At 39.0% G+C, this 22,821-nt stretch overlaps 1 protein-coding gene across 1 annotated transcript in view; it reads left to right on the forward strand.

Moving 5' to 3' along the window:
* The first annotated feature begins 5,202 nt into the window (after positions 1–5,202).
* LOC120568300 (guanine nucleotide-binding protein G(olf) subunit alpha) overlaps positions 5,203–22,821 on the forward strand; it is a 60,839-nt gene continuing 43,220 nt past the window's right edge. The window contains exon 1 of the mRNA XM_039815709.1: positions 5,203–5,960. Coding sequence (XP_039671643.1) covers positions 5,453–5,960 — 508 coding nt within the window. The 5' untranslated portion in view covers positions 5,203–5,452. The remainder of the gene's footprint in view (positions 5,961–22,821) is intronic.

Consider the following 22,821-nt stretch of genomic DNA (forward strand, 5'->3'; position numbering starts at 1 on the left):
GTGGTCAACTCACTGTCCTTGATGCATCTGCTCCTGACCCAACACAGTATAACACCTGGTCTGACCTACTGCAGGCTACTCACCAGTCCCTTCATGGGGCGGCAGCACTCCTATGTCTGCTTCAGACCGACTGGACAGAGGGGTACTTCTTAGTCGGCGAGTGAGAGCTTCCCTGAAGAAATCAACGCTCTGCAGCATTCTCACCCTGTCCGACCTACCAGTCGTCTCAGTCCACTTTCCCCAGAATACGACCAGACTCTAGGCCTTACTATCGAAGTTGGGGGTCGTCTCCGTAAAGCCGAGGATCTGCCTGAAGACACTGTTCATCCTATTGTTCTTGCGCCTGATCACCCCATTACACAGCTGTTGGTGCAAGATTATGATGATCGTTTACTCCATGCAGGCCCTGAGCGAATCTTCGCAGAGATCAGAAGGACCTATTGGATCCTCAGAGGCCGCCAAGCCATTAAGAAACACCAGCGGCAATGTGTGGAGTGTCGCAAGTGGCGGTAAGCCAGTGACCCCTAAAATGGCAGACCTCCCAGCCGCCAACTCCGACTCAACAAGCCCCTTTTCTGGTCAACTGGTGTAGACTGCTTTGGCCCATATATGGTCAAGATAGGACGGCGACAGGAGAAACGATGGGGCATTGTGTTCAAGTGTCTCACTACCAGATGTGTTCACCTCGACCTACTGCCTAGTATGGACACCGATTCATTCCTCTTGTCTCTCCGCCGCTTCATCGCAAGAAGAGGGAAACCTTTTGAGATTTTAAGCGACAGAGGCACCAACTTCCGCGGTGGGGACAAGGAGCTTCACGAGGCATTCGAGTCACTTGAACCATCGCTCAGGGAACAGCTAGCAACACAGTGCATCACCTTCAGATTTAACCCGCCTCTGGCTCCACACTTTGGTGGAACATGGGAGAGGGAAATTAAATCTGTAAAGGCATCTCTCCAAACCATCCTGAAGGACCAAGTCATCCCTGAGGAGGTACTACAGACCGTCATCATTGAAATTGAGGGCATCCTCAATTCCAAGCCACTAGGCTATGCTTCATCGGACCTTGCAGACCCTGATCCTGTGACCCCTAATCTTCTGCTCATGGGGCGGCGGGATGCATCGCTGCCCCAAGCTGTGTATGGCTCCAGTGATCTGCTAGGACGCCGTCGCTGGCGACACAGTCAGATACTCGCCGACCATTTCTGGGGTCAGTTCACCCGCAAGTACCTCCCTGGTCTCCAACCACGTCAGAAGTGGCGGAACTCAACGACAGACCTAGCTGTGGACGCTGTCGTCATGGATGTTGACCCACAGCTCCCGAGAGCGCTATGGCCTGTTGGACGCATCACACGGACTATCTACAGTGACGATGGCAAGGTGCACGACTGCAGAGATTGACATCAAGGGCAAACTCTACACACGTCCTGTCGCCAAACTGATAGAGCTCCCAAGGATGCCTGACAACGGAGATACCAGCGCTCCCTAGCCCAGCAGTGACTTTACTGTTACTGCGCATTCGTCCCACGAATCCGGGGGCGGCTGTGGAAAACTCCCTGCTGGACTGACGAGCTGACGTCACTCCTTGGACTCACGCATTTGCGCACATGCGCAATTCAGCCATTTTCCTTTTGTAGTTTGCTGCAGACACGAGTACAGCTGCTCCTGAAGTTGCACGTTGCTTATATAACATTCTGTTGTGTTGCCGTGTGCGTTATTGAGAACAAAACCACACACAAACACATACTAGCAACAAGCACTGTATTCACATGCTGGGATTGGAGGTCAATAAATCTGTTGAACTAAAACCAAAGGTTGCAGCGACTCTCTTATCGGAGTACATAGCCAGCTCGGGTAGCGCCAGCACATAACGTACACGACTTCACAGGCATGTAACTCGAGTAAGTGTATTTCTTTTTTTGCCATTACACTTACTTATTGGTTATTATTTTTCTATTTTGTCTCTGTGTTATGCTAATGTGTCTCAGAATTATTTTATTGTTTTATACTGTTTTATTTATCATTTATTTTACTGTTGTTGTTTTATCTTAACATGTTATCTGCTAGAGGAGGATAAACACCAGTCAGATTTCTCACAGCCTGGCAACCCAAAAGTGGTTCTTATTAATGGCTTAAAACTGATCTATAAAACATTAGTGATTAATATATTAACCATTAATAGTCATTAGTTACACACAGCGGTGGATGAAGTACTCAGATCTTTTAGTAAAAGTCGAAATACCACAGTGTAGAAATACTCTCTTACAAGCAAAAGTCCTGTATTCAAATTCATTTTACTTAAGTAAAAGTACAAATAGATATTTCCCTTGAAGATTGTGGTTAGGTAGAAGTATAACATAGCAGAATGGAAATAGAAATACTCAGGTGAAGTACAAGTATAGCAACATTGTACTTAAGTAGCATAGCATAGCACTTAAGTAGCCTAAATGTAGCCTACTTAGTTACTTTCACTGGTTACACTTTATAAGCCCTTTATAAAGTGGCAGCTTTAGCATTAGGGATTGGGTTTTAATGTAGCTATACTTGACATCAACTGCTTATATTTAGGCTAATTAGCTATATGAACCTGAATAAAGAACTTGAAATTTGACGTTTTTCTCTCTCCCTTTCTATAAAACAAAGTTCATGTTTTTTTTTTTATATTGAACCATTTAATCACGTGTCTGAAAAACCTTATCAAGCTAACGTTAGTTAGAAAACAACAGGCAACCCTGCTACTTAGAGTAACGTTAACGTTACGTTAGCTAGGTCTAACGTTACATAGCTAGCTAGCTAGCTAAAGAGCAACATTTATAATAAGCTAACATTACCCGTGTGTGTCCCCTCATTTTCATAATAGACAGTTTTTTTTTTTTTTTTTTACCAAATATTTATTACATCTTAAGTCTTTACAGTAGCTAGCTATATTTAAAGAACATAAGAGGCATTTACGTGCTGATGAAGAACATAACACGGTGATGGAGAGATGCCTGCCAGCTCTGTCCGTTTAGGGTGGCTTCCTGTCTCCTAGGCAACGCAGAGACTTAAAAATAAACTCATACTAATTTACTAGCTAATAATATGTACAATATTATGCACTGTGATATACTTTGTAATATAATAGTATCAGTGGTGGAACGTAACTAAGTACTTTTACACAAGTAGCCTACAAAAGCCCCCCCAAAAAAGGACATTTGAACGTCTGTGCAATAAACGCCTTCTGCTGATGAAGATCATGATACGATCAAAAACTCACGAGCAACCTGGTACGACTGTTTACAAGGTCAGTTATAAACTTTCAATCTCAACCGTTTGAGATCGTATTCTATATATTTGTAGAGAAAGAAATGCACAGATATAGCCTAACATAAAGACTGGCCTATAAAAATGTCATGTAATATTACTTGACATTTTTATGATATCACGTAGGTAGGGCATTGTTGTAAAAGCCATGTAGGGAGGCCCATGGTCAAACAATTGCTGTTGGAACCCCTCCTACAAAAATGTGTTTAAAAATATCCACAGCTACACAATATGAACTAAAATAAAGTTATAAAGGTATGAAAATCAGATTTTGACACAGGGTCCTTCTACCACATAGGGACACACAATTAAATAATAATGCTTAGTTTCAATCTGAGCGGTTTGAGATTGTATTCAATTATATATTTGTAGAGAAAGAAATGCACAGATATACTGTAGCATGATATCACGTAGGGCATTGTTGTAAAAGCCATGTAGGGAGGCCCATGGTCAAACAATTGCTGTTGGGACCCCTCCTACAAAAATGTGTTTAAAAATATCTAACCACAATCTGAACTAAAATAAAGTTATAAGGTATACCTTTAGCTATATATAGGTATCAAAATCAGATTTTGACACAGGGTCCTTCTACCACATATGGACACACACAAATTAAATAATAATGATTAGTTGATGTTGTACCTAAAAGTGGTGCAAATTTACAATTAATTAGGCCTACATTACCAAAAGTCAAGTGACATATCATGAACCTGGGGTTTTAGGGTGTCTGAGGGCCAGTTGTCAACCCAGCCTTGTATTTGGGTTATGGTGGAAATGAGTTTAATAATTTATTTTAAAACTACATAATGCTTATAGGCCTACTATTTGATCAAAAAGCTTAGCCTACCGAAAAGTATAAATGTACCTGACATATTGGATGTTATTTGGCTCTACTGCACTGACTTTTCTCTGAAGTCTACATGTATTGTGAAGATAAGTGCTCCATCTAGTGGTTCGTTTTTAACCTCGCATCATATTGTGACTGGCCCCTATAACGCATATTTTCTATTATACATGTCACAAAGGACCACGATCAGTAAATAGTTAACCCCACACACACACACACACACACACACACCTAAAAAAACAGCATTGTGTTGCTAGGTGAAGACTGCTGTTGGGAGACAAATATTCTTAGCTATATATTATGTATTGTGTGTAAAGTTTACTGCATTTAGATTGCAAAATGAAATAATTACTTAATTCCCTAAGGAGCCCCCTGAGACCAACCCCAGGACCCTTGAGAGGTCCCAGGATCCCAATTTGAAGTCTGGATATTTAGTTCTCATAGCCTAGTATTTACAGGAACACTTGAACTGCTCGAGGCTCAAAATAGGTCCTGTATATTTAGAGGTTTGATAAATGACACTCGGATTAGTGGAATTTAGAAAACCTCATATTGATAGGCCTAAAAAAAGAATTAATCAAAAGGCTGATATAAAGAAGTAGGCTGATATAAAGACATTAGGCTGATATAAAGACGTTAGGCCTATATTGTGAATATGTGAAAATGAGTCTGGTAATACATCTCAGTGTTAAAATATACTAGGCTACTTATTACTTTGAATCCATTTTCAAAAGGCTTGTCATTTTATAAGAAATAAGTATTATATAAATGTTTATTAGCCTATATAAAGAAATATAATTTGGTGTCTTTGTCTGATAATAAAGAGAATTAAGGTTAACTGTCTACAGTGCAATAGTGTCTTTAGGCATGCAGGCATGAAATGTGAGGAATGAAAATCATGACCAGCATTCTCGAAATGGCCATACTGTAGTAGCATGACGTGCCGTGCATTGCACCTAACAACTGTGCAGTCAGATTGTTGACTGTCTGCGCAGCGGATAGTCGCTTTTTTTCCCAAGGTTGTGCTTTTGGTTACTTACGGTAAGATGGACCCGCAGTGTCCACTAAAGGATCAGGTGATCCACTAACTACGAAGCGAAGGCTGACTGGGGAAAATGCAAAATGACATATAGCAAATGTCAGAGCATAATTCATTCACATTTTCGGCTCAATTTCAGACTTAAATCTCACCGCTGGAGCTCCAATGTAACGATGGCTCGTTAGGTCTGGTGCCGCAACTGCGATTTTTTTGATATTTTAATTTATGAAAAATCACATTCACAGACAAATATTGGTTTCAACATGGGGCTGTGCTACAGTTTGCGTCCCCGGCTCTTCGGGGACCTGAGCGGATCTATCTCCAATGCTACCTCGGACTCGGATCAGCCTCCGGACACCGCCGTGCCGACCCGCGCCGTGGGACCTCGCCAGGAGGACGCCGGGGGATGCGGGGAGAGTTCGTCGCTACGCGGCGGCGGCGGCCCGGTGCGCCCCGGGGACCCTGCCAGGCTCCCGGCCGGGGAGCACCGCCGTGGAGACACCGGTACCGACGGTGTGCTCATACAAAACGGAGGTGGCGGAGGAGGAGGCGGTGGTGGCGGAGGCAGCGGTAAGGGGACAGGGAAGGACCGCGGCCGACGCTTACAGCTGCTGCAAAAGACTAGCACCCAAAAGCAGAAAAACTGGGACAAATTGCTGGTGGAGGAGAAGGAGGCCGAGAAGGAGGCGAAGAAACACAGTAAGAATATTGACAGGGTGCTGAAGGAGCTCAAACGGGAGTACAAACAGACGCATCGACTGCTGCTTCTCGGTAGGTAGAGTCCTTCTCTGTTGTTGTTGTTGGACTAGGAAGCCGTTTTATTATTAGAAACCAAAACGTAGCCTACTGGCCTTTCCAGAAATTATGTCACTACTCTGGCGAGGCCTTGCCACATCTGTTGGCTTGGCTGTGAAGACCAACGTTACCCCCTGCGGCTCTCAATGACCAATGATGAAGATGGACGTGTAGACTCACTGGGCCTGCAGTCCTCTTACTGTTAATATTTGGGTTTTTAAGAAAAAGTCACATAAACATAATGCAGACCATCAAATGAACCAGTACACACAGGTTTACAGAGACCACTAGCTTGTGGTTTTGGTTTAACTGTGGCAGTTACAGCAATTCTTCTCAATAAAATAGTATTATAGAGTATAGTGTAGAGTAGCCTGCAGAGTGTTGTATAGTTTTGAAGAGAGTCATTTTGTTGGCTTTCATATGCAAATATGTACAATAGAGACCACTTAGCTTTTGGTTATTGGGCCATACTATTTTGTTTACTCTGATAGTTAGCGTATAGTATAGTAAGCAGAGATTCTCAAAGAGAAATTAAGCCAAGGACCCCTTACAAGAATATACCGGGGACCCCCTCATGTATGTCCCTTGAAATAATTTGACGTTGCCTTTTTTTTTTTACACTTCCATAGTCTTAGTTATGTGAAAAACAAAAAACACGAGAAATGTATTAGAAAGATATTAGACTGTATTTTCAGATTCTAAGAGCAATGGTGGAAGAAGTACTCAGATCTTTTACTTAAGTAAAAGTAGCAATACTACTGTGTAAAAATACTCTGTTACAAGTAAAAGTCCTACATTCAAACTCGTACTCAAGTAAAAAATACAAAAATATCAGCATTAAAATATACTTAAAGTGCCCAAAGTAAAAGTACTCATCATGAGATTGACACATTTCAGAATAATATACTCAAAAAGTACCTAAATTTTGTACTTAAGTACAATACTTAAGGAAATGCATTTAGTTTCATTCCACCATTCCAAGAGTTATATATTAGTTATATTAGAAATTAATCTATGATCTATTATAGATTTAAACATTCAAATATTATTCGTTGAACTATGAAGCCTTTTGTAAAAACATTTTTTTATCATCATTTAAATGAATCTGCAAAGTTTTAATGGACCCCCTGGCAGAGTACCACAGACTAAGCACTTTGAGAATAACTGGTATAGAGTATAGGACTACAGATGAAAAACTGCATTTTGATTAACTGTGGCATATTTACAGTATTTCTTTTGTAATAAACACATGTATAATGTATTATGCCAGAGTATAGTGGCCTGTATTGTTGTATAGTGTTACAGAGTGTATAATGTAGTTTGCTTTTGTTTTTTCTGAAAACTAGCATAAAATAGTGTAAGAGTTTATCTGTCCGAGGACTTTTGAGTAAAGATTTTGAAATTATTCAAAATATATTGTATTAGATTGTAGTATAGTGACTTGTATAATAGTATAGTAGAGTGTTGAATAGTGTGATGTTACGTAGAATCCAGTTTAGTTGGTTTTAGTATAAAGATAAGAAAGAGAGAGCACCCAGCTTTTTGGCACCAGGGCCACATTTGCTGTGAATACCAACATACTAGTAGTATAATGTAGGACAGCATAGAATAGTAGAGTGTTCTAGATTATAATGTAGTATTTTATAGTCGCCTTTTGTGTAGTGTGACATCTGTCCAAGGACAACAGATGAGAACTAGCATAAGTAAGGGTTCAGTATGGTAGTGTAGAGTGTAGTATTGTCACCTGTAGACTAGAAGGATGTTGTCTAGTGTAATATAGAGTGCAGTTTATTAAGCTTTAGTGTACAATTATGTACTGATAGAGACATACTATTTATCTTAGGGCTACTGGGCCATGTTTGCTCTGAATATGATGTTAGTATAGTATAGTTTAGTGTAATAGTGGCCTGGGGTGTAGTGTGACATCTGTATAGGGACTACAGATAAATAATAGGCATTTTACTTTGGCACATTCACAGTATAGTTTTTCAATAGGTTAATGTTGTACAGTTGAATATAGTATAGTAGAATGTTGTATAGTATAGTATAGTATAGCTTAATAGGCTTTAGTATACAAGGATGTATAGAGGCTACTTAGCTTTCCGCTGTTGGACGATGTTTGCTCGGAAATCTAGTATAGTATGCACAGTGGCGTGTGGTGGGACATCTGTTTAGGATTTGTCCCACATTTATAGTGAGTTTTTCAAATAAATCAATGTATAATATAGTATGGTAGTATGGTCTAGTAGAGTATATGTAGTAGGTTTTAGAATACAATAATGTACTGTATAAAGACAAATTAGCCTTTTGCTATTGGCTATATAGTACAGTATATCCTTAATTCATCTAAAATCATTTTTTTAGTAGTGTGTAGTCTGGCATAGTAGAGTACTGCATGTTGTGTAGTGTGACAAGTCTGATCTGTCCAGGGACAACAGATGACACATAGCCTTTTTACTAACTGTTGCACATTTACAGTAAGGGTTTACAACACAGTAGATTAGACTCAACTGTATTGTCATTGCAGAGAGTACAGGTGCTAAGACAACAACATGCAGCTTAGCATCTAACCAGAAGTGCAAGAAGCAGTTAGGTGCAGAGTAGTGTACAGAATTTACAGGACAAAATATAGATGAAATAGAATGTGGAATAAAAAGTGTGGGGTATGAATACACTAGATATATACAGTATGAACAGTATTAACAGTGGTATGAATATGATAAGGTATATGCAGTAGAACATAGTAAGCAGTGCAGGTACATAAAAAGAAAGTGTAAGTACAAGTTGTGCTAATAGTAAACATACAGAATAACAGCTGGAGCTATGATATGCATAGGTACACTAAAGATCTGGTATGTACAATATTGACAGAGTGGTATAAATATAAATATTCTATAGGTCAGTATGAGCTGTATAGTAAATGTATGTAGTAAGGAAGTGAATGTGAAGTTGGCAGTGAGTGAGAGCCATTAGCCAGAGAGGCAGTGACAGTCCTAGTGTAAATGTTCAGTGGTTGGGGGTAGTGTGTCCCACTCCAAGGTGGAGGGGGGAGAAAAAAACAAAACATACATGTACAATATAGTAGATTAGAGTGTAGTATAGTGGCCTGTAGTATAGTGTACTATAGATGATAGTTTAGTAGGCTGTAGAGTAAAAGTATAGGTGTCCATGTGCTTTTACTCCTTGTTATTGTTGTGGGAAAATGGGCTGAATGATGATGAATAATTGATCCACAAAGTATAACTCAGTAATTCCAATTCTGATCATCAATATGATGAAGTTGCCAAACACTTGCTGATTACAGCTTTAAATATGCAAAGGATTGCTTTCTTTAGTATTTTTTGCAATATGGTCATGCTGCCATTAATAATCAATTTTAAGGCATCAGATAGGGCTCTGGCAACTTGCTATGTTGGTTTGATATTATTTTTGTCATTTTATTGAGTCAGTGATAATAGATCAAACTTTAACTGACTGATTCATTCATAATAAAAGTGACTTGGCTGAATGCCTTATCTGTTTAACTGTGTCCATATAAATTACAGGGCAATCAGTATTAGGTCATACATGTTATTACCTCACTGGAATCCCATGATAGTTTATGTGACTTATGTAACTTTCCAAATATTGGTCAGCAAAAATGTAGTGCATTTCTAGATGGAGGTGTTGTGTCAGGCCAGACCTCTCTGACTCTGTTGTTAACTTAGATTTAGCTTGTAGGTTGTGTTATTTTACCACACATACCGTAACCATCTCTATATTGTACACGTAGGCTAACACAGTAGTTTTCATAAAGGTCAATGCTTAACTTTCAAAAGAGAAAGTCTTGATCAGGAACAGGAGCTTTACTCTTATCACAGCTACCCTGATGAGAAAAACAATGTTTAACACATTTATAATAAAAACAGAACTCATCCACTTGCAGTTTTAAAACACCCCTTAATCACATATTGCATGTATTTTCTTTACTTTAAGCAATGCTTATTTACTCTATATAATAAATGGCTACCAGTTTAATTTCCTGGTTAAACAGCTCTCACTAATTACACACAGGAAGAAATGGCTCATCCTAATGAAGTCACACAAGGAAGTGTCATACATTCTCCCATGAACCACAGTTGAAAGCTATACAGTTTGTGTGACATGTGTTACAGTGTTATTTCAACATGTCATTATGGTTTGGGTGGCTTTCTACACCACTATAGAATCACAATTATTTTCTATCTGTCCTGGTACACCCAGCAGCCTCAGCACCAGCCACAGGCCACTTCTGGTTTTTCTTAAGAGGCCTTTCGGGACTTTATACCCTCCAGGTCTCCAGTAGGACTCTTGTTGCATGCCAGAGGACTGAGGTGGTTTGTGTTCCTCTGAAAGTGGACACCTTTCAAATAGTGTTACATTTCAAGGCAACGTATGCTAGCTAATCTGGGTCACTTTATGTTTGTATTTGCTGCAGGTATTTAGTTGAATAATGATAGCCATAAGTAGTTAATGTTTATCCTAAGTGGGCTGCCATGTCCAGCTTGTGCTGGAGCTAGAATCTATCAGTTTGAGTTATATGTATTTGTTACATTTTGTAATGTTTGATCTAATGGAATTTTTGGTATCTTACAGTATAATTTTAGACATAGTTCAACTCTCAAATTATAGTTAGGTTTTATAAAATACCTGTTAAATATAATACAATTATTGATCATAAATGTCTCATTGCATGAGGTTTTTTTTTCAAATGCATAACGGTTCAGAAATGACAAAGTATAGTTATTTACTGAATATGAAAACTCATTTCTGACAGACTGGAAGTAATGCAGAAATTTCTCCTGCCCTGCGGAATTGAAGCTTTATAAATCAATTCAAAGTAAAGTAGACGTGACAGTACAACAAACAATACATGGCTCCCACATGGTTATACTGTACATATATTTTTTTATATTTATATTGGAGCTGAAACAACCAGATGATTAAGCGATTAGTCCTTCTGTAGGAAATTGAATCATTAAGTGTTTCAAACATTCCAAACCTTCACTGGTTCCAGCTTCTCGTGTGTTAATATATTTGCTTGTCTTCTGTGGGAAATTGCGACTACTACTATTTTCTGACATTTTATGGACCAAACAACCAATGAATTAATTAGGAAAGTTACCGAATAATAGATAATAAAATTAAATAACAGAAATAAATCTTAGGGTACATCAACAGAAGGTTTCTGGCCATATCCTAGTGGCTGCCCAGGCTCCTATAAAAGTCTTTGACCTCTTGACCTCTCAATATTAAATAGATCAAGGTAGTCCAACCATCTATTAAAGCAAAGCCAGGTGGTTAATGTTAGTCAAAATGAGGTAGAATTGTTATATGACCACTGGAGTTCAGTTGCCTTCAAATACAACTTTCTTGCAGTGTGAAGTTAACATGTGAAGTAATTTACATGATATATTTTGTGTCATGAAAGATTGTGTCAAGATGTTCACCTAATGTGGACTCCTTGTGAACCACTGTCCTATTTGAAGGCTACATTAGTTTAAAACTGTGTGTAAAAATGCAATAACAAACTCATTATTAAACAAGTTTGACCAGGGGACAACTCAGAAAATCAGAATTCCTTTAATAGAGTTCCTTCAGACTTTATACTTCAGTACAGGAATACAGTGATGGGAACTGGAAGGCAAATTCTCTTTGGAAAGGAAGTTAGTTTATTGTTAGGTATCTTGGATCAGATTCTGTACAGGCCTGTGATAATATCTGTTACAGCTTTCCTATGTCCTTAACTTGCCGTTTAATATCTCAGCCTTATCACCCTTTTATGAGCCTAACCAACAGGCTGCTAGCACTATAGTACACTCCACAGAAACGATGACTGAACTGAGGCGGGCAGGCCAATGAATAGGCTGTCGGAAGTCACTTATTGTCGTGTTTTGTCTGTTTTCTAAGGGTTTTTTCGTGCACGTGAAGCCATATTTTGGAAAAGCTTACTCAGTGAAATGTATATCAATGTTGGCCCTGCCCTAGAAATACCAGTAGAGTCAGGTGAACTTTGCTTCAGTCTAAATGGGTTTTATCATTGAACATTGCTGAACTTTGCTACTAACTGAGTTCCTAGTTGATGTAAAGACCAACATGAGGTACTGGAGAATGAATTATGTCACATTTATTATACTGATAGCAGATACTTGTATCAGCTGAATCAAAGTGAACCACACCACACCAGAAGGACATTGGACAGTGTTTGCTCTCCACGTTTTGCTTACTGTATAATTTAGACTTTATTGAGAGCCTCTGCCTCTTAACAGAGCGCTATAAAGTTCTTTCCAGCTTCGGAAATAAAATTCTGGGAGGCTAATTTTAGCTGGATATCATTTGGATGTGTGCCTTGTTTTTACAGTACATGCTTCAATTACAGTCAGGGCTAGTGAATAAAGTCGATTTATACGTAGAAAATAATTCTTTTAAATGTCAGATTTTGTTAGATTTATTGTAACCGTTCACTGGTCGGTATAATCTTTACCTATCCAGAAAGCCCATGTATTTGACTATATTTAATGTATTTATTTGAGTGCAATAATTTAGCAGAGCCTCCAAAATGAACTGTGATAAAAACGAGAGAGTTGGTCATTGATTAATAGCTATTTTAAGGGCCTTTGTGGTTGCCATTCTGCAGTACAGGTCCACTATCAGTCTGAAAATAGTAAAAACATCTTTGTCAGACTTTGAACACAGAATTTACCTGCAATAGAGTATTTTTAGATTCTTGTTTTATTTACTTAAGCAAATAATCTGAAAACTTCTTCCAAAACTGCACATGCACACATACTGCCAGTGACATTTATTATGAAAGATAACTATTACTTATAAATATCACAATCATAGTTTAAAGCTCCCCTCCAGACATGTAAAAAAAATTATCTGCTTTAAATAATATTTTGTATCGCATGTTGTTTTACCACAAAAAAGTTCAATTACCTTGTTAAAAAATAATACATCTACATCTACTCCTTCCTTCTCATTGAAAAATCTAGAATAAATGAATATGCAAATATTGTTTATATCAAAAGTTCGACCGCTGGACACAAGATGTCTTCTACTCTGCTGAAAAGTCAATTATCAGTATATTAGTATATGTGAACTGGATACATTACACTTGTGTAGGTTGCATATTGGACCACGACTGGCTTCCAAACTAGTTGTAATATCACAAAATCCTACTGAAATGTACACATCTTAAACTCAGATTTAAGGTGTGCATGCATGGAGTCATTTTTCCCCTCTTTAGCAGATGGAATTTTTGACAACAAACCTTAAAATACTTACACACACACACACGCACCCACACACACATACACACACACACGCACACACACACGCGCACACACACACACACACACACACACACACACACACACACACACACACACACACACACACACACACACACACACACACACACACACACACACACACACACACACACACTTTTTAGTCTAGTTAAGAGAAAGCCACAGCAAGTTAAACACAAATGTCAGACAGTTCTTCCTAAAAAAATTATGATAATCTATGCAACAAAACCTGATTCTGCATCATTTAGAGGGAGATGACAGAGTGTATGCGGTGCTGCCTCTAACCACTAGAGAGTGATGTGGGCCAGTCACTTGTTTTGACCTTGCTTACTGAGGTGGGGAGACAGGATTTTTTTTTTCCCTTTCTGATGAGGGTGTGTGTGTGGAGGGGGTGGTTTTAATATTTTCATGCCACTATAGTGAAATGAGGGTTCCAGTTGTGTTTTGCATGCCACACAACTTTGTAGCACTCATATCACTACATTAAACTAGTATTTGCATTGTGTTTGCATAATGGAGACAATAACAGCACACTCCTTGTTACATGTTACACAAATAATCATTCATGGTTGCCTCATGCTTTTGAGTGATCTATGAGCATATTTGTAATAGAAGCATACAGTACGATACATTTATAATTTTTTACCTGACCTGAATACAAAAGTGTAGTGTTGCCTCACATTAGCTCAATCTTAAGGCTGGCCTATCAACTTTTTACCAGTTGCTGTTTTTGAATGAAAAAAAACTTCCTTTTCTGTCTCACACATACTGATAGAGATGCTAATAATGAAAATATGTCTGCCACTGCTACCTACAAATAACACAATGGTAGTGTACATGCAATGTGCAGTGTTGGTTACTGTTAAGTCAAATCTGTACAAACCCACACCCCACGTTGACCTAGTTTAGAGGAAGCCACAGCAAGCTAAAGATAAATGTCAGACAATACCCATAACATTGACAGTTTCCTCCTTATTGGCAAAAGCATGACTTGCACTGCCAGAGCGTACTTGTTTGTTGTTTGTTTTTAAAGATATTTGGAAATGAAACTTTATTTAAGGCCATTCACATACATTGTTTAAAATAAAGAAAATTCATTTGTCTAAAAAATTATAGACAAACTCTGACATGAAGAGGCCTTTGTCCTGTGGTGGTGGTCTCTAGTTTAGTGTTGATATATTTTATAGTCTTTGACAAGTAAACATTTATGAAAAAGTTGGCATGAGATATGTCGGCACTAAGCAATTATTTCTTTTTAATGCCAAAATTGGGACAAATGTGAGAAAAGTACATTTTAGACGGTGGGCCGAACGCTGCTATCTGCTTTAGTTTTTGAAATGATCGATCCTCGGCGATAGAGTAGCTGCTTTTATCACACAAACTAAATCGTTTTTTTCTGAACACGTATCCGTTTGTTGGCAGTGTCAAGTCGATCATATTTTTAAAAAAACTAAATTTACGTTAAATAAACGGATTAGGCAAACGCGAGGGAGTACTATACATCTAACCAATCAAAAAACGAATTCTATCATCACGTGACAAAAGTCAGCCAATAATATTCGTTCAAAATAAAGTGCCGTTACCACGACTCTAGCGTAGCACATGCGTTTTCTAGCTAGCTAGCTAGCTACATCCATGAGCACATGCCATAACAGCGGGAGCATTTTCTATGGTGTAAAATCTTGAGGAAATCACCATAACATCTTCTCTAACGAAAACTACACAATCAAACATTTTCCAGCAGGAATCCTATCCGAAGTCGAGAAACATTAACAGCGGCATCCAAGATTCCAGGTGTAATGGCTCCGGTAAATAATGCTGTTTATTACTGTCTTATAACGTTAATGTTAGCTTAGTGCATGGACTCTGTAAACCGCTAACATATAACGTTATTCCGTTTTATGTTTGTATTTACAGGTAACGTTACATTTGTTTTGAGGAGATACAAAGCTAACGTGTTAGCATGTAAACGTTAGCTAGATGTAATGTTAGCTAGATGTAGCTAATGTTAGCAGTGTGCATGTTAACGTTAACGTAAACACAGTTATTCTATCAGGCTGTAGAGCCGGGAATTATATGAAAGACGATTACTAGACCGATTAAAGTGGAAAAGATAACATTTATCATATAAGTTTACATATACTAGCTACATCACCTAATGGCTAGTCATGGACCCCAGGAAGAGTAGCTTGGTTGCATGGAAGATAATGGGGATCCAAATAAAACAAACAAACAAATAGAGACAACTGTAACGTTATTAGCTAGCTACATAAGAATTACATCAACTACAGATAACCTAACGTTACTAGCTAGGCATGGAAGAGATAACCTGTATTACATAGGTTTACATCAACAGCAGATATCCTAATAGCTAGTCATGGGAGAGATACCATTGTTTAAATAGCATTACATTACAATAGTTATCCTTAATGTTATACATTTTATCATCAAACAACAACAAAGCAATTAAACTAAATTTATTTTACATTTCTCTTTCCGCTTGCTAGAAAGACTCCTACACTGATACCTAATTTGGGATGTTCTCACAGTCCACACAAAGACACATGTCTGTACATGGGAGCTCATTCAATTTGCATGTGCATCTCCCTTTGACACATTGTGTTTTTTTACAGGAGCAGTACACAAGCTCCAAGATGCCGACAGGGGCTGGGGGAAGTGTCATCCAGTCAATCCCAAAGAAGTCTCCCTCAATCTTCCAACCATGGGCCATTGGTGGTGGAACATCAGGCTGACTCTTCAGGGACCTTCTGTATATGGCTGCCTGGTAATTTGCCCGCTGGGTGTGGTTATGCAAGGCATCCCTGTTTGGTGGTAGACTTCTGTCTGTGCACTTTCCACTCTTGAACAGCTGAGACCTTGCATAATTGACATCCCTACAGTCTTTAAGGTCATAGAGTGCACAGGTAAAAGCTTCTGTAGCTTCATACAGCTCTGCTGGCAGTTGAAAAGCTGTTCCCAACCTACTCATTGTGGCACAATGGTCTTCGTTTGAAAGCAGTGTTTTAATTGCCTTCACTTTACCAACGCCATACAGAGCACTTACTGTATCACATCCAGTGAAACAGTGAAGTCCAATCAGAGCATCTGTTATTTTATCACCTAGGTGGCTCTGTATTTGCTGTACATGTATGGTGCGTTTGTTTTCTCCTTTACCTGTGTGAAAGTAGACGTTTGCTCCAATTTCCTTGCAGAAAGAAATGGCCAATACAAACACATCAGTGTCAGGACTGTTGATCACAATATTTGTACTGTACTGTGAGGCATGCGCACAGTGAAGCAACAGCCGAGTGTCTGCCTCCTCCTGTATTGTAGACAATGCTGGCAGTGGTAACACCTCAAGGTCTGTGCCACTGTTGTTTATTCTGATTATGTGACACTCAGAGCCATGTCCAACTACCAATGTAATGTCCTCAATTTGATCTAGCCTAGACTTAGACCACGACTCAAAGAAAAACTGTTGCAGTTGCTCCTTGTTGTCACCACAAGACAAGAACTTGGACCATTGTTTCGGTGTTTTCTGGTCAGCCGAATATATTTTAGTCACCTGACATCCTTTTGTAGCTCGTCTGTCTCGTTCCGCGTTCTTTATGCTCATCTGTTTGTAGGTATCAGGGACAAAATGCACAACTTTTGATTTACTTGCTTTGGCTGCATTGATCAGGTACATAAGTACATTGTTGGCAAATCTTCCAAATGTATTTTGGGGTTTCATGGCTTGTACCAGTGCCATTGCATCACACACCCAGGTTGAGCCATCAGGGATTTCAACTGTGGCTGGTGGATTTACTGACCCTTCTAGAAAGTGCATTAATTTGGCTTTGTCTGTTTTTACAATCGAGCCATCAATGTTTGCAATTGCTGCAGGCAAGGGCCCCAGACTATAGACCAGCATTTCCCCTATGTCTATCTTCCTCACTGTTCCGACCACAATAAGCCTTGCGAAGAGATCTCTATCTGCTTTTAGGGCTATCTCCCGGCCTCTCACTTTGGTGACACTTGAGGTAGCTGTGTCCTTAAATGTCTTTAGTTTCATTTTCTTCAGTGGTGCATGAAATTCAACCTCATCTGTGTTGAGACGTTGCTGAAAGAATTCAACAAATGCCTTCTCACCTATTTCTTTTGCATTCAGCAGATCTGCAGAGATGGCTTCTGATGCTACCTGACCTGATGTAACATGGTAAAGATGCTCTTTTTCCAGTGTTTGATCAAATGGGTTCATCATGTGATGTATGGTTGACAGAATGCTCTGAACATCTTTTTCATCCTGTTCCTTTCTTTTCTCATCCAATTCTGTTCTCTGTCTTGTTGACATGTTCTGCCCAGCCATGTCCTTGACCTCCATTGTGATGGCTGCCTCTCGTGCTGTGTCAGTGTCCACCTGTGGACTGCACCTTTGTTCAACGAAAAACCTGTAAGCCCACCTTTGGTCTTTGAGTCCCTGTTTGCTGTCTGTTCTATTACCTGGTCACATGCAGTGCCTGTAAAGGCATATGTCTGCTGCCTCTGTGCCACAAAGTCACCTGATTGTACCTGTGTGTAGATTCTTGGATGAGTTTCCTTTAGAATGTTCATCTCCTGCCAGTATGCTGATAGGTATCTACTGTAATTGATTCTGTCGTAGGAAAAGAACCATGGCAGCATGAACCGGATGCTGGAAAGATGCAGACCCCAGTTTGCCTCTCGTGTGGCCCTCACAAATGATAGCAGATCCTCTACCATTTCAATGTAGGAACTCCAAAACTGGTATGTCTTGCTTTCTTGTTGTTTGTTGAATTTGTCATAGCCTCAGATTGTGTTGAACACCTGTGAGTCACTAATTACTTGACCTATTTCTTCAGGAAAGGCACTTTGGAGGTCAGCAGCAACTTTTAAAGCAGCTTCACGGCAGTCTTGAGAAAGGGTTTCAAGGTAGGCTTGCCAGCGTAACCTGTGTAGTGCCTCACACATCAACTTGTGGCCCGAATGCCTCGGTTATATTGGTGACCTGTTATAACTCCTCCAACAGACCCAGCAGCAATAACGTCAGCCTCAATCAGAATGTCTTGTAAGCCAGCATCTCCAAATCGCGCGCCAATACAGGACAGGAAAGCCATACATGTGTGAAACTCCCCCATTCTAATTGTAAGTCTTTCCTTATATGTTTCACTCTTCCACCGTATCTCCTGAGCTTTGGCATAGATGGCTTGGTCAAAGACTAGAACTATCTCCTGAAGTTGGAGTCTGTCTGCAATTTCTGTTGACCTTTTAAGGATGGTTTTTACAGTTCCCAATTCTGTAGGACTTGCATCAATCACTGGAAGGTACTCAATGTTGGTTGGTGGTGGAATTGGATCTCCACGGATCACTGTATTAAAACCAGTCCAGGAAGGAAGGACTTTGCCATGGACTGCAGTCTTCATCAGGAAGTAGGCACCATCTAATTTTTGGTGCTGATTTCCTGGTAAGGATGTGGGTGTCTTGATTTAGTTCCACTTCTTTTCCAAAATGTTCTGGGCCTGTTCTCTTCCCTGAGATGTATGCCCAAGGTTAGTAGGGGCGGATCAAGAGACCTCTTTCTTGTTTTCTGTAAACACTGATGGTCAGGGGCAGGTTCATTACATGGAATCATTTTTTGAATTATTATGCCATTTGTATTGTGTGTAGTCCCCTTACCAGATAACGTTTCCTCTCCAAAATCATTATTGTCCCAAACTAGAGTTGCTTGCAACTGTACTTGCATGTTTTTGGGGATGTAAGTCTCACCTCGTAGTATTTGTAGCTGTGCTAAAGCTGTGTCATGTTCAAGTACCTGTGAGTTAAGAGGAACAGTGCCCAAGACCATTCAACAAGCCTATCAGCTGAGCTGATCCTGTCATGTGTCTGACAGCCATGGCTAATGCACAATGTTTGGGCATAAGCCATCTCCCTTTCATTGTTAGCTTAATAACATCCTGGCCAATTGACACAATCTTCTCAGCCTCCTCTTCACTAACATTCACTCTTTCATTGTCAGTAGAGGGATCTGTTGTCATGGCTGTAGTCCATGCAATGAAATTGAATAGCTTATCTGGGACCAGATTTGATGCAGCTGACATCGTAAGTTGCTGTGCTGTTGGTGGCCATGTGAGTTTGGGTGTTGTCTTACACTTTTTAACTATGGCATCTTTCAGTGTCATAGCTGCATGGTACAAGAGGCGGTTCTCATTTGTGTCATCTGTTTCAATTTTTCTTGTGTTGTCTTCATCTGATGATGAGGATGAAGATAATCCAGCTGTGGCAACCTCATCTTGGACCATTTCGTGTGGTGTCAAATCCTCAACATAGACAAAGTCATGCCTTGATAGTTTTTGAAACTTTAGAAAAGGATAGGACTTTTTTAGTCTCACTTTCAGGGAACCAGATTTGTAAGAGGAGATGTCAATTCCTTCTGTTTCATGGACACATTTCTTGAACAGTGCATTCAACTTTGATAGCTTAAGCACTTTCCGCTTTCTTAGCAAACTCTCCTCCACCACTGTTGTACAGAAATGCTTGTATCCAGTCTGAAACTGGCTGTTTCCTGTGCAGTCATGTTCATCTGATTTGTACAAAAATACAGTGTAGTTTCTGTAGCATCTGAAATGATACATTGCTTCTGAGGCAACAAGGTCCATTCCACGTATTTGTAGTAGCAGATTTTCATCCCTGCGTGACTCTGCTGCAAGAAGCAGCTTACCAGCTGTCAGTGTTTCACATTTTTGAAGATTCTCCTTTACCCTCTTCCGGTTATATTTTTGGGTGAAATATTTATCACTTCTGCATATCAAGCACTGCCTTGGAAGGAGATGTGGTGCTCTTTTAGATGACCCGGAACCTCTGTTGTGGTTGGCGCGGAGAACTCTAACCTCTGTTGGCATTATTGTCGTTTAATTGGGGTGTATGCCTCTTCATCTAATATATTGTAATGGAAAAGATAAGGGAAAAACAGAAAAATGTGATGACTGCATGGATTGTAGTAGTAGTAATGCTTCCAACTTTATAGTTTTTCAACACTTGAGATTGAAATAAAACAAACATAATTGTTTATTGAAATACATGTTTTCTTCTTTTTAGTGTATTAATTACTCAGGACATAAATTGGCTAAAAATTTCAGCCTTATTTTCAGTTTCAGCAACTACAAGCTGATACCAAATTGGATAACCACTTCAAGTTACTGCTGAGCCCTAATGATATGCTTTTATTATTCATATTGACACAAGGTGTGATTACTGTATACATTTTAATCTGGGCTCATCTATTTACACTTTTTATTTTATTTTTTTTAGTAAGCACCTCATAAATGTAAATCCTCATTTATTAGACCGTGAACCAATAATTTTACTACACTGTTTACAACTCTGCTAATGTTTCCCCAGGTAATCCCAGATCCTCAGCCCTGCTGTGAGATATCTTCTTGACCTGATCTGACTAAACCCTGACACATCTATTCTGCTGAAACAATGAAAATGCTCTTTGTTTTTCACGGTTCATCATAAAACCCTTTTAATGTTTTGCTCAACTGTTTGGTGGCGTGCATTTTCAGTCGCTATATGTTGAAAAATTTGTCCACTAGATGTCGCTGTGTCTATAGTAGCCTTTTTATTAGTTTACCTTGACTAAAATGTCAATTAAGACACAGGGCTCTGTCTGGCCCTTCTCTTATTACATTCATGGTCTGGCCTGGCAAGGTTTACATGGGCAGGGTTTGTTTTTTGTGTGCATAGTTTCGCCGGGATCTATATATTGTTAAAATGATATGTTAAATGTTCTACCATTTTATATACATATTACTGCCATATATTACTAATACTAAAGCCTTGCTTGATCAAATAGTTGAATTGTCATTTTAGTTATAAAGGTAGTCATGCTAAGACAATACATATTCAACTTTTATAAGAATAAATATATATTTAACTTAATATGTTATTACATTATATAATTATATTCTATGATTTTTCACTGTTTCTGAGATGTAAATATCTGTAATTTATGTTTGGGGTTAAAATGAATTCTAAGCATTTATACCATGATTTATCCAAACATATGAGGTCAAACAACTACACTTAACCACTATAAAGCTGCTTTACAAACCTTCAACTTCCTGTACTGTCTTTTGTCTCTTCTTGCTGGCTCTCTCAATATTTCTTTTGTTAGCATACTGCATGTAGCATTCTCTATGGTAGCCAATATGAATTGGCATATCTGGAATGTGGCCTTCTGTGATTTCATATTTTTCCACAGCTTTTTGGGCGATTTGGCTTTCTTTTGTATTTAAATTCACCCACTCTAAAGAACTTTGTACAAACTTGATCCAACTTGTTACTGAAAAGGGTATGATGTTTGTTGATGTACAGCTAGTAACATGCACACAACACTCCATATCCAAGGTAAAGTGTCATAATATTTACGTTGGATGTATAAATATAGGCCTACAATGTAACGTTACGGCGACCGGCTTTGATTACGGTTATGTTACTCGGTTACTCCCGCCCATTTCGGGGTCCTAGTCTGGCCGTCTGCGATTGGTTAGTATTTTTAATGACGTTAAAAAATAAAATATGCCATTTGTCTAACAATTACTAGACAAACGCTGACATGAAGAGGTTTGTCCTATGGTGGTTGTCAAATAAAAATAGTTTAGTACGTTGTGAATATATATTATAAAGTCTTTTGCCAAGTAAACATTTATTTGAAAAAAGATAAGTAATTAGATATCGTCGACACTAAGGAATCGTATATTCTTTTAATGCGAAAATTGGGACAAAATGTGAGAAAACGCGTTCGGCCCACCGTTAATTGTTTCTCCAAGAAAACATCACTATAAGATTGATAGTATGCTTTTTTTTAATGCCCTAACTATTACTATAATACTCTGGTACTACCCATTGCTTACAGTATTTTTAATGATGACTTTATGGTGACCTAATCAAAACTGTATGCCATTTTTTTTTATTTCCTATGGCATCATTACAATTTTACTGTATATGGATTATGATTTTTCTTTGATATTTAATATGACTTGGGGTAATGATCTTTTCATGCACTGGCCAGTGCATGCAGTTGGCCAGCACAGTTTTGCGGGGCCTCTGCATCTTGCTCAAGGGTTCATAAGATGAAAGATTAAATCAAGTTTTGGTAAGGGCATGCATGATGCATTATATAGCAATGGTTCCCAATCCCGTTTGGCTTGCGTCTTATGTCTACTTGCCACCCTTTGTCACTGTTTGCATATGTCTACAAGTTATGACCAGCAGTTCAACCAATATGTGATTCTTCCTTCTCAGATTGTTTATTTTGAATCATTTTAGAGACTTGAAGAGGTAAAATTAGCCTGAATTACCAAGAAAAAAGCAAAGATTAGTAGAAAGTCTGAAATAAACTAGTAATGATATGTTTTTTCTTCTTCTTTGTGATTTTCTTTTTTTAAATGTATCTCATGACCCTTTAGGAGGGGTCCCAACCCCAATGGGGGAAATCACTGGTCTAT

The sequence above is a fragment of the Perca fluviatilis genome, chromosome 11, assembly GCF_010015445.1.
Source record: "Perca fluviatilis chromosome 11, GENO_Pfluv_1.0, whole genome shotgun sequence".
NCBI lineage: Eukaryota > Metazoa > Chordata > Actinopteri > Perciformes > Percidae > Perca > Perca fluviatilis.